The following is a 15,036-nucleotide window of genomic DNA, read 5'->3' as shown; positions in this document are numbered from 1 at the left end:
TTGGTATTCTTGCATCTGCCAGATGAAAACTTAGACAGCATATCCTTTTACAGCAGTACTCATGCTCTGCACTGCCGTGTGTGACTATGCTACTCTGCGTGTTTGAGCTGAAAAACAAAGTTTTTCTTAAATGGTCTCTTGTTGGAGTTGAGTGGGTGGTTGGGGGGTGATAGTGCAGGTCAGCTGTGTTGTAGCTTGCCTGACTTCCCCCTAATTCGTACCAAGCTACTTCAAAATTTGAGCTGATTTGAGCCTGAAACAAAGTTCACAGTTACTCCATTGCTGAACCACTCTCCTTCCTGGAGAAATAGTTTCCACACCTTATGCCAAACTCCATCCAGCATTCTGTGAATTGATATCCCTTTGCCAACTCAGTCACTTAAGATTTTTCTTAGAAGTGACGAGCAAATTCCCCTCATTATATTTTAGGAGTAGTTTCTTCAGCTCCTGGCTTGCTTCCAAAATCCAGGAGAGAAGGGACCATCATCTGAAGGCTGTTTCAACTCTCAATTCTTGCTGTTAATATGCAACCAACTTGTTTCACTTCTTCCGTTATCAGCATAAATTATGCTATCTTGGCCTGCTCTTCTTGTCAGGACCTCTGACCCTGTGGAAGTTGTTACTTCCTTAAGTTCTCCCTTCCTCTTCTGGTCAACAGCTGTCCAATCCCAAAGTTGGTACCATCGCAGCTTCTTCATTTCCCTTTACTTCCCTCCCAGTCATTCAACTTGACACTTCAAGCTGGTTTCCATTTTTATCAAAGCTGCTTTTAGCAATGGGGAGAAATCCAGGCTGATAATAGGCTCTCTAATTGCAATCTAGTTATGTCGGGGGTCTCAAATTGAAGAGATTGGCAATTCAGTCGACAAAGTGAGAGTGGAGAGGTAGATGGCCAGGAGCAAGCTGAATGCAGTTAGCACCAGGTATAGACGATGACGGAGTAGAGAGTGGGAAAGTATAGAGCAGAGGGTAGGAGAGCTTTGAGAAGAATGGGAACAGGGAGTGAGAGAATGGCTTGCCAGGTAAATGAGTGAGAGAAATGAATGAAGAAGGAGATACAGAAGGCGTGCTGGTGGGAGGTTAAGTTGGAATGTGGTGTGTGTGTGTCATGAAGGGTCGGGCGGCAGAAACTGACGGGGTGTAGGAGTAGGTGTTGTTATCCAGACGTTCGTTCATTCTCATGCCCCTAATAAGATTAAGTTTGAGGGGATGAGAAGTTTCTACCTTTCTGGCATAATTCCAACTTCCTATTATGGAATCCACCACTTGCAATATTTTTCTGGACTCCAAATCCCCTAGCATGTCAGTAAAATTGTTGTTTTTCCTGAAGTGGATGGAAGTCCTGTGGTAAGAGCAAAATATTGTGAATGCTGGAAGTCCAAAGCAAAGCGACAACGCTAGAAGCATCTTCTGGCAGATTTCTGAAGGAGAGTCATATCAGATTTGAAATGTTAACCCTGTTTCTCTCTGTAAAGATGCTCCCAGACCTGCTGGGTTTCTCCAGCAACTTTTCTCTTTGTTTTAGAAGTTTTGTGATGACTGGTTAGTGGGGGTCAGAAATTGAGAAAGAAATGCACCATCAAAGAGCCTGAAGAACCCATTAGAAGGGCAGAGCAAGTTGTTGGGGGAGTTTCGAGATACTCAAAGCCATTAGAGGAGAGTAGGTAAAGATGCTTGGACAATGAACACAGTTGGAACTCTGCGGATGATACGTGATTCCCAATCTCAAAATAGTCAGACCTTTTTGTCTTCACCCACTCTTCTTGGTGCTTTGAGAAATATTTTGCCAAATATAATGGTGGCTCTCCAAAGATATGTTGCTTCAGGCTCACTGATTCAAACATGGCTGTTAGTGAAAATAACTGCATTCTGTTGTCTCCATGTCAAACCTCTAGAGACTCGATAATCATGCTGGATTTTAAATGTAGTGGAACAGTTTTCTGGCCACTGCCTGATTGTAAACTAATTTGGAATTATCCCCATCTCTCTAATGCTGATAACAATTGAAAACCAGATACACAAACTCTTTATTTGCATTGTGCTCTCTTGGGTTTGTTAGTTTTGCGCATCTGTGCGGATGCCAGCTCCAAAGTGTGGATAAGTGGTGCTGACTGGACAGACATGATTCACTCCCTTTTGTTTTTTGGCCAGTGACTCCAGTAGAAAGCTATGTTAGGCATGTGTCAAAATAATTTTTGGAATTGGACACAAACCATTGATTGCTGGCAGATGTTTTGAAGCCCTCATGAGCAATGATTTTCAGGAGGAATCTTTGTGAATTTCTGTGCACAATATAGCTTAAAATCAAATTTTTGAAGAGAACATAGGTTCACTAGAGTTTTACTTTTAATTTAAGTATTGAGAGATGGTTTCAGAATCTCTCCCAAGTAGTTGTTCCTGGTGCAATTCCAGTCTGAAGCGCTTTCTTTGCACTCGAAAGAAGTTATATTGGACGCAAAACGTTAACTCTGCTTTTTTTCCTTCACGGTTACTGCCAGATCTGTCGTGTGTTTCTAGCACTTTGTGTCTATTTCAGATTTACAGCATCTATAGTGTTCTTACTACTTTCTCTGCTTAAACACGTTAAGTACAATCCTGTCCCTTTCAATCTCCCACAGGTTCACCATTACCTGCTTCTGTGGCCCTATCTAGTGTTGTAACATTTGGCCTATCATGCTGTTGCCCCTTTTTGATGATAAACTCTGTACAACCAGATTCTTTAGCAGGAATTCTTATATGAAGTATTTTCCTATATCTCTCTACTTGTGAACACTGACAGACTAGGGTTTCCATGCTGCTCCTTCAGTTAATGATACTTGATGTATAAAGCTGTTATCAGTTTCATCATGCAACAGAATAATGTAAGGCTATACATTCGTTCTTTTCATGTCTCACCCTAATCCTGAGCGGTGATCTGTACCAGAACTTCCCAAACCCTAGGCACCTAATCAAATTGGAGAGTCTGAACCAAGAGTAGGTCAGGCATTGAACTGTTGACCTACCTTTAACATACTCTGTTGTATAGTCTTCCTTTAATAGGTCATTGCTCTTTCCACTTTGTTGAAAAGATGATTGAATCTACTTGCCTGAAACATTTGTGCTCCCTGAGAGTGCACTTTTTGTGTCAGTTCAATCAGCTACAGCACTTTTCAGCTGAAGGCCTGATGACCATATGTAATATTTAACACTAAGTGCTCCATGACAGACAACTTTTCTTGGATTGCGAGTTCTGCCAGCCCATTAGAGCCTGAAGAATTCCCAGGAAAGTGATCCATGTATGCAGAATGACACTGACGCAGTTCTAATCCTTTGTCGGTTGAATTGCCAATCTCTTCAATTTGAGAGACCTGACATAACTAGATTGCAATTAGAGAGCCTATTATCAGCCTGGATTTCTCCCCACTGCTAAGAGGCTGCAGCCAAAGTAGATGCTGGAGTTGAAAATATTGGACTTGACAATCTTGCCTCAACTCCTACTAGATCTAGGTTTGTGCATTAAAAGTTTGGCCCTTTGGGTGAGGTGCCAGGAGCTATTGGCTGTTGTGGACTGGCTGTCTAGCATAAAGCCATATAATCCTGCCATCCCTACTCGGAAGCTGACTGTACCAAATGTCCTGTCTGAAAATCGTGTCAACTGAAGCAATTATGTGCTGCATTCCATAGACTCCCAAGGATAAGAAGTGCTGAACCAAAAACAGGAATTGCCAGAAAATCTCAGCATGTCTGGCAGCATCTATGGAGACAAATCAGAATTAATGTTTTGGGTCCAGAGACCCTACTTCAGAATTGGTGGTAGCTAAGAGAAGAATGGTTTTTATGTAGAAGCTAGGGTGCGTAGTACGGCTTCCCACTTTATTGCATTGCAACAATCGGGTGTGAGCAGAGGATAACTAGAATGAAACCATGCGAGGAGTAGGGGGCAGGGCAGCCTCCTCAGTCTGACCTGGCAGTGGAATGCTGCTGGCATTGCTTCTTGCATTTGGAGCACTGTTGCCAGGGAGACTGTGCTGTGGTGACAGGAGCTGCATGCAGAGCTGATTGTTTAATTAATCCGTCAGTTTTAGATGCAGAGCCACTGATTCTTCACACAAGCTGAGGAGCAATTACTATCATCAGAATATAATGGACGCAGGTGTTCTGTAACTTGGCTTCTTCAAGAATGTGGCTCCTTCTCCAATTTGTCAAATTACAGTTCGATCATGATTAATGGGAGTATTTGATCATTTTGCCAGAGGAATATGGAATATCATTACCTAACAATGCAATCCATTTTAATTTCAAACAAATATGTCAATGCCTTGCTTTGTACATCACAAGGTTTCTCTGAGCTGACTCTAAGTCCTTCACACATGCTTGTTCCATGCCTGTCATTGTAGTTTTGACGTTAACATGGATCTCTGAAACAGTTGGTATCAGAAAGGGTAAAACTGAGTGTAAAAGTAGGAAGCTGTATGGGTTTTCTTCATCGTTAATGGACCACTGAAAAATATCTATACCCATCCTTCTGTTCTCCTCATTTCATTTACGGCTCATTATTTAGAGAGATGTGCAAGTGCTCTGCTATTTTTGCCTTTGCAATTTTGAGCCCTTTCTGATGTGAAATGGTAAGATCCAAACACACCACTCCAATTCCTAATTTTGACCAAGCCGTCTAGGTCACCCTGAATCGAAGGTCTCTTGAGCAGGGCGAGACTTGAACCTGAATTCAGTGACCTTGTAAATATATGACTGAGCCTTATCTAATTTGAGCTGCATCAGTCAAAGCTTGCTTTTACTCTTGATCTCAGAAGTGTGTGTCTATGTACGTCATGATGGGGATGTTTCATGTACTGTACGTCTTAACTGGTCTTATAACTGCTGCTGTACCTGTTGTAGTCCAAATTTTCTCAACAGCATTCATAGAGTTGATGGCAGAATAGTAATGTCACTACTAATCCAGAGAGCCAGGCTCTGCTCTGGGAAAATGGATCCTAATCCCACTAAGGCAGCTGGGAAACTTTTTGAATTACATTAATAATCTGGAATATAAAGTCTCCATAATGCTGAAACAATCATTTGTTATTAAAAGCTATCTTGTTTACTAAAGTCTGGTGAAATCTGCCATTCTTATTTGTTCTAGAGTCAACCCACAATCTTCTGAAAAAACTGAGCCAGCAACTTTGTTCAGAGCCTTGGAGTCCTTAGACGAAAGAGTTTCCAGGGAGCGTTTTCTGTCCCACAGCATAGTAGAAAGAATGAATTGGAACAATGTTCTGATTTCCTTTTAAACTAATACATTGAACAGTGATATCAGGCACCTTGTATCTCAGCTCAGTGGGTATTTGGAGATCATCTCTTTCAATCTCAGTTTTACACTGAGTAGGGCCCATGCTGTTCAGGACTGATCACTGGATGTGGTTTCTCATGATCTTTCTTTACGGTGATTGCTTTCTTATTCATTCAGTCTGAACAGCTAATTTCAGGCACATTAGGAGAATCAAATTATCATCGTAAGTGCTGATGTTAAATATTTAAATGTGTAATTTTAAATGAGGTCAAAAAATTAAAAGCAAGGTTTTTTCTCCCACTTCTGCTGAGAAAAATATTTCAAATTCAATACAGAATGGTGGGAGAGGAAGCATTGACTATGATTAGAAATGTAACTTGTGCTGTTGGAATTTCCTCTTGTTCTCTTTCCATCATCCTGTGTCCCAAAGCAATAATCAAGCTCCACGTGGCATCAACCACCTTCCATTACCTTCCATCATCATCTTGGTGTTAATGTAGATCATGAGCATCAGCAGGCTGAGATACTGTGGAAGTCATCTCAGCTGACCCTGACTTACAGCCGTTCAGGAGACCTATCCGTACTTTAGGTATGTTGAAATAGAAAATAAAAGGAGTCCTGTCATTGATTCCTACATCTCTAAGAAGAGCAATGAAGCCAGCTGAACAAAGGATTTCTGCCCGAATTGTTGACTTTGCTGCTCCTCAGATGTTGTCTGACCTGTGTTTTTCCAGCTTCACATCTATTGAATCTGGCTTCCAGCATCTGCAGTCCTTACTGTTTACATCCCTCTGGTCAAAATACACATTAAGGGCATGGCCTTAAAAAGAATGGGTTTTAGAGATGTACACCATGAAAACAGACCCCTCAGTCCAGTTCATCCACGCCGAACAGATATCCTAAATTATATCGAGTACGATTTGCCAGCATTCGGCCCATATTTCTCTAGGCCCTTCCTATTCATATACCCATCCAGATGAATTTTACATGTAATTCTACCAGCCCCCCACGATTTCCTCTGTAGCGCAATTCATATGTGCGCCACCCGCTGTGTGAAAAAAGTTGCCCCATAGAACCCTTTTTAAATTATCCCCTCTCATCTTAAACCTGTGCCCTCTCATTTTGGACTCCACGTCCTTGGTTATTCACCCTACCCATGCTCTTTGTGATTTTATAAACCTCAATGAGGTTTATAAAACTCCCAGCCTACTCCGCTGTAGGGAAAATTCAGCCTCTCCCTATAGCTCAAACCTCCAAACCTTGTAACATCTTTGTATATCTTTTCTGCACCCTTTCAAGTTTAACAATATAAAATCACCTCTTTCTTATTAAAACATGTAAACACTTGAGGGAATTGACAGGGTAAAATCCCTGGAGGATGTTTCCTCCCAAGCAGCAGGTGAGAACATGAGGGCACAGGTTAAGAATAACAAGACTCTATTTTAAGGTGGAGACAAAGAAAGATTCTTTGCAGGTCCTTGGTGCGTGGAATTGTCTTCCCAAGAAAGTAGTGAAGGCTGGGAAAAATGAATTTATTCCAGGTGAGGTTAGTTTTTTCATTGACCAGGGATTCAGGGTTCTAGATATAGGCAGGAAAGTAGAATTGAGGCCATAATCAAATCGGCGATGGTATTAATGAATGGTAGAACAGATTTGAAGAGCTGAATGTCCTAAGCCTGCTTTCAGATCCAATGTTCCTAGATTGCTTAGTCACATAGACTCCTGTTGGTCAGAAGACTGTAAATTTAAGCCTCATTCCAGAGACAAGAACACAGAATTTCAGCTGTTACTCAGCTGCAGTGAGGGGCAGCTATACTGTTGAGAGAAGCTGCCTTTCAATAAAATGTTAAACCATGGTCCTATCTAGTTTGCTATCTAGTAAACATTCAACAGTTGATTAAAACGCACGCATCACCAGACCAATACTTGTTCTTCCCATCCTCCTCACCAGCCCAGAAGGCAGAAAGTTGACATTTTCACCATACTTAAGTACGCCCCTTCACGTTTTACTCATGACAACCAGCATTTTCAACCCCATTGCTGAGAGTCTGGAGTCACGTGTAGGCCGGACCAGGCAAGGTTTTTGTTCACTTCCCTGACCATCTGCGCCATATGGGTTTTTCTGACAATCGACAACTGGTTAATGGTCACCATTGGACTCTTAATTCCAGATTTTTCTTGAATTCAGATTCCACTGTCTGCCATTGCAGGATTCAAGCCTGTGTCTCCAGGACATTACCTGGATCTCTGAATTAATAGTCTAGCAAGAATATCACTGGGCCATCATTTCCTCCTGAAAATGGTGGCAGGATGTAATGACACAGTCAGTTAGAATTTGAGACTAGGAAAGAATGTCAAGTGATAATAGGAACTGCAGATGCTGGAGAATCCAAGATAATAAAGTGTGAAGCTGGATGAACACAGCAGGCCAAGCAGCATCCCAGGAGCACAAAAGCTGACGTTTCGGGCCTAGACCCTTCATCAGAGAGAGGGATGGGGTGAGGGTTCTGGAATAAATAGGGAGAGAGGGGGAGGTGGACTGAAGATGGAGAGAAAAGAAGATAGGTAGGGAAGGGATCGGTCAGTCCAGGGAAGACGGACAGGTCAAGGAGGTGGGATGAGGTTAGTAGGTAGGAAATGGAGGTGCGGCTTGGGGTGGGAAGTAGGGATAGGTGAGAGGAAGAACAGGTTAGGGAGGCAGAGACAGCCTGGGTTGGTTTTGGGATGCAGTGGGTGGAGGGGAAGAGCTGGGCTGGTTGTGTGGTGCAGTGGGGGGAGGGGACGAACTGGGCTGGTTTTGGGATGTGGTGGGGGAAGGGGAGATTTTGAAGCTGGTGAAGTCCACATTGATAGCATTGGGCTGCAGGGTTCCCCAGCGGAATATGAGTTGCTGTTCCTGCAACCTTCGGGTGGCATCATTGTGGCACTGCAGGAGGCCTATGATGGACAAGAATGTCAAGTGTTCAGTTTGATGGGCATGAAGCCAAGAGAGCAGGAGGTTAGTCAAAAGGTTAAGATGGACTGAACGTAGGAATAATTGGGTCTAGGTTTTGGAAAGGATCGGCTTTGTGAAACTGGGTTTGTCAGTAAAGGGGTGAATCAGCTGAATGGATAATCTCTATGATGGTACCAGACAATCTACAAGCAGCTGAAGAGACAAACAGTGATAAGCCATTGGTTTCCTTTGCCCTTTCAGGTGATCAGAGCGTAGCGGTTATTTTTTCGTAAAGGAGAAAGAAAATTTGATGTAGAATTGCATCTGGCCATCATAACTGAAACTTTGCAGTGAGGACCCTAATGATCAAACTATTTGTCAGAGAATGTACCAGCCTTTTGTTGAAAATAAATTCAGGATTGGCGGGTCTTGTTTGACAGCTGTGTTGGAATGTTAACACTATTTTTTTGTTGCCTGGAGTGTATGTCCTGGATGTACCATGAGGACCCAGTGTTGAGTTAAAGATCACATGACCATTCATAGAGCTTTCCTGCTGTCTTAACCTCATATTGCCAGATAGCTATTCCTCCACACTTCCCAAGTATGATTCTCGGAGCACAATAGAATTCTGCATCAACAGCAGCTATTGTTCTGGTGCTTTTTGTACTAAGCAGCCGTAGTTTTTAATAAGTCAAGATAATCAAGAAGGTATAGCTCACTATTCCAGTTGAGTGCAAGCTCAGTCCATCTCTAGCTTTTACTGGTTTAGCATTGATCTTGACAGTTACTTCTCCTTTTTCTCACTTTAGAAATTTCATTTTGCATCTCATGTGGACAACAGATTGTTGCTTGTTAATCCCATAATGTGTAGTAGCTGTCTCTATGTTGGCTTTTAGCTGGGAGTTCTGCCTGATTTACAGATCCTATTTAGAATTTTTGTTCAATGTTTATACTTATTTAAGGAGAGGAATCTCAGTAGGTTGCTGCCAGATGACGGATGTTTTTTAGTTTCGGAACCTTATTCCTCCAAGAATAAATTTCGGGAATAATGATTTCCTTATATTGCCTTTACAATTGACCTTAATACCACAAATTTGCTGCTGTGGCATTTTCTGACATCTCTGGGAAGTGTTCTGTACTAAATGCAGTTTTATGCTTGTGGCCAATGTCTATTGGGAATTAATTTAGCTGAAGGACCATAATACCATCTCAAACCCATTGAACTGGTCCAAGCGCTATATGTTGAAACAGTACACCACAACATTTGTCTGTATAGATCCAGACATGACTAGCCATGAACTGTAGGTTTCCAGTCAGTTCCTATTCTGACTTTGGCATGATAGATTACTGCTATATTAAAATGTGGATTTAGTCTAAGAACCAGTTATTTCAAATGATGCAAAATATGGAGATTTGATTTTGCCCACAATCCAAACAAATGCCAGATTTCTTTTAAATATGTATATGAAATGCTTAGGATGCAAGAGACTATGGAAGGTGGTAGGGAGGTGCATTAGGAAACTAATTGAACTCCATTATTCAGCCCAGCAAGTCTGTTTTACTCTTACCATAATGGCGGGTTATATACGGTTACAAGATTTTTGCAGCACGTTGTTAAAAGATACCACATCAACTTTTTCCCAGCCTAAGTCACATACTAGGGTCATGAAAGATCGAAAGGACTGCGGATGCTATTAATCAGTAATAAAAACAGAAATTGCTGGAAAAGCTCAGGAGGTCTGGCAGCATCTACGGAGAGAAAGCAGTATTAACGTTTCGGGTCGAGCGACCCTTCCTCAGAACGGAGGAGAATGTTAACTCTGATTTCTCTGCACCGATGCTGCCAAACTTGTTGAGCTTTTCCAGCAATTTGTGTTTTTGTTCATGAAATGTGTTTATCGCAGTAGTCTCACTATGAAAAGTCATTTTGAGATCATTACCCTTTGGTATCATGCATCACACTTCTGTGACCTTAACTCACCACCCAGTTTGGTTCCACTCCGTGAGGGACATCTAACCCTGGATGTTTCAGTTTAGTATTAGTGTTTTTAAATGTTAATCCTCACAATAGACTTTTAAACGTTGTATGTCAGGTATGTCGTTAAGTAATGAGCAACAGTGTCAAAAATTAAAGCATCAACTAAAAAGCAGCACATAAGCATGCCAATTTTAACCAGGAAACTCAAAACATGTTGCAATTCTAAACTTGTGATCAGAGATAACACTCCCCTCCAACCCCACCACACCCAGCACTTTCCCCTGCAACCGCAGGAAGTGCTACACTTGCCCCACACCACTTCCCTCACCCCCATCCCAGGCCCAAGATGACTTTCCACATCAAGCAGATGTTCACCTGCACATCCACCAATGTGACATACTGCATCCGCTGTACCCGTTGTGGCCTCCTCTACAGTGGGGAAACCAAGTGGAGGCTTGGGGACCACTTTGCAGAACACCTACGCTCGGTTTGCAATAAACAACTGCACCCCCCAGTCGCGAACCATTTCAACTCCCCCTTGACATGTCCATCCTGGGCCTGCTGCAGTGCCATAATGATGCCACCCATAGGTTGCAGGAACAGCAACTCCTATTCCGCTTGGGAACCCAGCAGCCCAATGGTATCAATGTGGACTTCAGCAGCTTCAAAATCTCCCCTCTTCCCTCTTTTCCCTGCCCCCCCCACCAACTGCATCCCAAAACCAGCCCAGCTCGTCCCTGCCTCCCTAACCTGTTCTTCTCACCTATCCCCTCCTCCCACTCCAAGCCACACCTCCATTTCCCACCTACCAACCTCATCCCACCCCCTTGACCTGTCCGTCCTCCCCAGACTGACCTATCCCCTCCCTACCTCCCCACCTATACTCTCCTCTCCACCTATCTTCTCCTCTATCCATCTTCAGTCCCCCTCCCCTCTCTCCCTATTTATTTCAGAATCCTCTCCCCATCCCCCTTTTCTGATGAAGGGTCTAGGCCCGAAATGTCAGCTTTTGTGCTTCTGAGATGCTGCTTGGCCCGCTGTGTTCATCCAGCTCCGCACTTTATCTCGCAATTCTAAACTTGGTATGGCTGATTGGCCACTTATTTAAATCTCTAAGCATTTTGTCCAGTTCTTTTTCATAATTGGTGTGATACCACTTACAGTTTCTATAGCATTACCTGGTACCCAGTTATCATTCGACAATGATTCGCTTCTCCTTTTCTTTGATCCACACTTCCTAACTTTTCTAATTGATGCTGTTTCTCCAGGAAGTGCGTATACAGAACTTTCCAAGAGAACTTTTCTACTGGTTCTGTAACTGAGCAATAATTTGCTGTTAATTGACATTTTCTGCTTGAAGGGTCTTCTAATTCTGTTTTACTGTTGTATGTTAGCTCTCATTGCTTTTTATAGTTAATAAACTAATTATTCAGTTATGCGTTCAGCCTTTTAACAGGTTAAAAACTAAAAGTTAACTTTACTACAACATCGAGTAAATTATTGAAGAGCCATGATGAGACACTACTCAAATTAAAGTCAAAATAGGAAGGTCCTTTAACTTGCTGCTGACCTTGTTCCAAATCTCCACAGTCAAGTCCAGGGGGGAAAAAAAAATCTCTCTAGGATCTTACTTCCCGGTTCCCCAAGGTAATCAGTAAAGGTGTTAAGGCTTAACTTTGCTTAGGCCTGATGATGCTGCTCAAAAAGATGAATGTCTGTTAATTTTCTTTTTGTACTCTAGGGCCGCGAACATTGGAATGCTCCCCCTCAACTCCCACCATGAATTCCTATTTTTTCAAGTTTATGATCAACTTGCTGAAGCAGTTCAACAACGAGAAGAGACTGCTAGAAATACGAGGGCCTTTCATCATCCGGTAGGTCTGAGTCCCTTGCGTTGTGTTTTAGCCATCTGGAGTCTGTTTGCCTCCCCAACTATCTTTCAGAAATTGTATATTTTGAACACAAGCATAAACGAGCCACTGATCTGTGGTAAGTGATTCATTTGCTTCCTTATATTTTAGGGTGTCTTTATTTTTGTCTTGAGATGATGACAGATATAGAATCATAGAATTCCTACAGTGCAGAAAGAGACCATTCAGCCCATCAGGTACGCACCAACCTTCTGAGAGTATCCCACCCACCTCAACTCAGCATTTAGCATGGCTAACCCACCTAGACTACACATCCCTGGGTACTTGAGGGCAATTTAGCATGGCCAATGCACTTAACCTGCACATTTTTGTACCGTGGGAGGAAACTGGAGCAACAGGAGGTAACCCACGCAGAAACGGAGAGAATGTGCAAACTCCTCAAACAGTAATCCAAGGCTAGAATCAAATCCAGATCCCTGGCGCTTTGAGGCAGCATTGCTAACCACTGAGCTACCTCATGTCCAGTCTTGTTGAGGAATATGCGTAAACTCAACCCTGAATTTCCCTACTCTGCCACATGTCCTATTCTAATTGACTTTGAATCTTCTAATCTCAGTTTCAGAATGTGGAATGGAAATGCTTTTGTATCTTTATCAAGGTGAAAGGTGGTGGTCACTTTAGGGAAAGGGTCAACTTTGATCAGTATCAAGCAAATTCATGAGAATTGTAGCAGAATTTTACAGACTTCTACTTTAACTCAAGTGGCCTTTAATATTGTAGATTTGAGCAAATACCATTCTTTGTGGATCACCGTAATGCGAGGACTCAGTATTGAGATTACTGAGTGTCGTCTTCTGAGGTTGGCTTTTAGTGAGGTTTGATAGTGAGTAATGTAAACGGAGTTTTACGGTGTTTGACTTGAACTGCACCTGATCTGATGGTATTTATGCTAATATGGTACATCAGAAGGGAAAATATCCTGATGTCCCTCAAGCAGAAATGTTCACTAAATAAAGCAAGATAACCACCGTTAAATATGTGTACTCATTAACTTTTTCTCTACTAGTAGAACATCTAATTGGTTAGTCTAGAAGTAAATAACACACTCGTGCCACTCCCTGTGGATTCACTCAGGTTCATTTTCTCATGTCCAAATCAACTGTGGAACATTATCTTCTGTTTAATCTGATATTGTACAGGATGTTGTTGAAAGTATTAGCCTGGATTGGCAATTATTTGATGGAAAGGAGACAGTGTAGGAAGAATGGGTCTTTTTCCAGATAGCAAACAGCGACTAGTGGGGGCACCACAATGATCAGAGCTCGGGCCTCAGGTATTCACAATATATCTCAATGTACAGCTTATGGGACCAAATATACTATTTCCAAGTTGGCTAATGACAGAACTGACAGGGTTGGTGAGGAGAATGCAAGGAGGCTGCATGATGATTTGGGCCACTTGGAGGGAATAGACAAATGCAGTGCCACAAGGCTAACATTTTGGTATGAAATACAAGGCAGAGTTTTACCTAAATAGTGATGTATTGGAAAATATGAATGTAAAAAGGGATCTGATATACTTATGCACCAGTCAATGAGATTAGACAGGTAGTACAGTAAGTGATTCGGCACGCAAATGATATTTCAGCCTTCCTTGCAGAGGATTCGAGTTTAGCAGTAGGCATATCTGACTATAATTATACAGGCCCTTGGGTGAGACCACAGCTGGAGTATTGGGTTGCAAGTTTGGTCTCCCTCAGTGGTAAGTGTGATCGTTCTTGGGTGGAGAGTGCAGCGGAGATTCACTCGGGTGATATCCAGGACGGCAAGACGATTCCCTTAAAAGAGATTGGCTTTGCATCCGTATTCGCTAGAGTTTGGAAGGATGAGCGGGGTTCTAACTGAAATGCATAAAATTCTAGCAGTCCTGGGCAGACCAGTTGCTGGGAGGATATTTCCCTTCGTTCGGAAGTCAAAAACCAGGGATCACAGTCTCAATAGGGTTGGTCAGTTAGAACTGAGATTTTGCATAAATGAAAGAGCTGGCAATGTCTTGGAGTCTTTCAGTGCCCCAGTTTGTTCCACAGTGCTTCACATCCATGAGGCAGTCAAATGCCAGCTTTGGAGTCCACTTGCAGAATAATCAGTCACTTGCTTTACAAGACAAACAGTCCAATGACTAATCTGGAGAGTTTGGGTGCAGACTGAGTAAGAAACCATCTCAAGATCTTGTGTTGTTCTCGTGAATGTATGAAATGGCCCAGGATCTCTTAAAGAAGGTAGCCTTAGACCATTAGTTAGTAGAGCAGAATTAGGTCATTCAGCCCATTGAGTCTGTTCCACCATTCGAACGTGGCTAATATCTCTTGCCTCTTCCCTGTAACCCTCTATCCTCTTACTAATCAAGAATCTTTCTATCTTTGACTTAATTATGTTTAATGACTTGGCCCCCACAGTCTTCTGCAGCAAGGAGTTCCGCAGAGTCACCACCCTTTGGCTGAAGAAATTCCTCCTCTTCTCAATAGCCTTGCATTTATAGAATTAATTTCATGACCTTGGGTATCCCAAACCACTTGGCTGCCAATGAAATACTGGGTTATGATAACTGCTTTCATTTAGGATAGTGTTAAGAGCAAACTTTCGCGACCAATGATGTAATGAAGACAGTGTCCTCTGTTTTAGCGATGTTGGCTGACTGATGATAGATATTATAAACATACTTGGTCGTCATCTAAGCAGTGGATCTTTGGGTGTAAACGATCCCATAAAATCACACTGAAGAGGGCAGCCAGGAGAGGTTTATCACTTCTCCTGAATGATAGTACTGTGCTGAGGAAGTGTCAAACTGTGTCTGTACTCAAGGCCATGCATTCCAGCACATTTGAGCTTACTGCTGTACACTGAGCCACCTTACCCTTTTTGCCCCATGTCTTGTAATGTTCGTGGTATTGAATGGGAAGAGCACCAGTTCTCAGACAGCTATACAG

General features: G+C 42.4%; 1 protein-coding gene across 4 annotated transcripts in view; it reads left to right on the top strand.

Moving 5' to 3' along the window:
* vac14 (vac14 homolog (S. cerevisiae)) overlaps nucleotides 1–15,036 on the top strand; it is a 320,684-nt gene that overhangs the window by 162,230 nt on the left and 143,418 nt on the right. For all 4 annotated transcript variants that reach the window (XR_007249130.2, XR_007249129.2, XR_007249128.2 and 1 more), the window contains exon 15: nucleotides 11,921–12,053. Coding sequence is in view for 1 of the 4 variants with exons in the window: in XM_048546809.2 (XP_048402766.1) it covers nucleotides 11,921–12,053 (133 nt within the window). In the remaining 3 variants the exon portion in view is untranslated. The remainder of the gene's footprint in view (nucleotides 1–11,920; nucleotides 12,054–15,036) is intronic.

Source organism: Stegostoma tigrinum, chromosome 16 (genome assembly GCF_030684315.1).
Source record: "Stegostoma tigrinum isolate sSteTig4 chromosome 16, sSteTig4.hap1, whole genome shotgun sequence".
Lineage (NCBI taxonomy): Eukaryota > Metazoa > Chordata > Chondrichthyes > Orectolobiformes > Stegostomatidae > Stegostoma > Stegostoma tigrinum.
The sequence above is the reverse complement of the archived record's forward strand: the minus strand, read 5'-3'. Positions and strand labels throughout refer to the sequence as shown.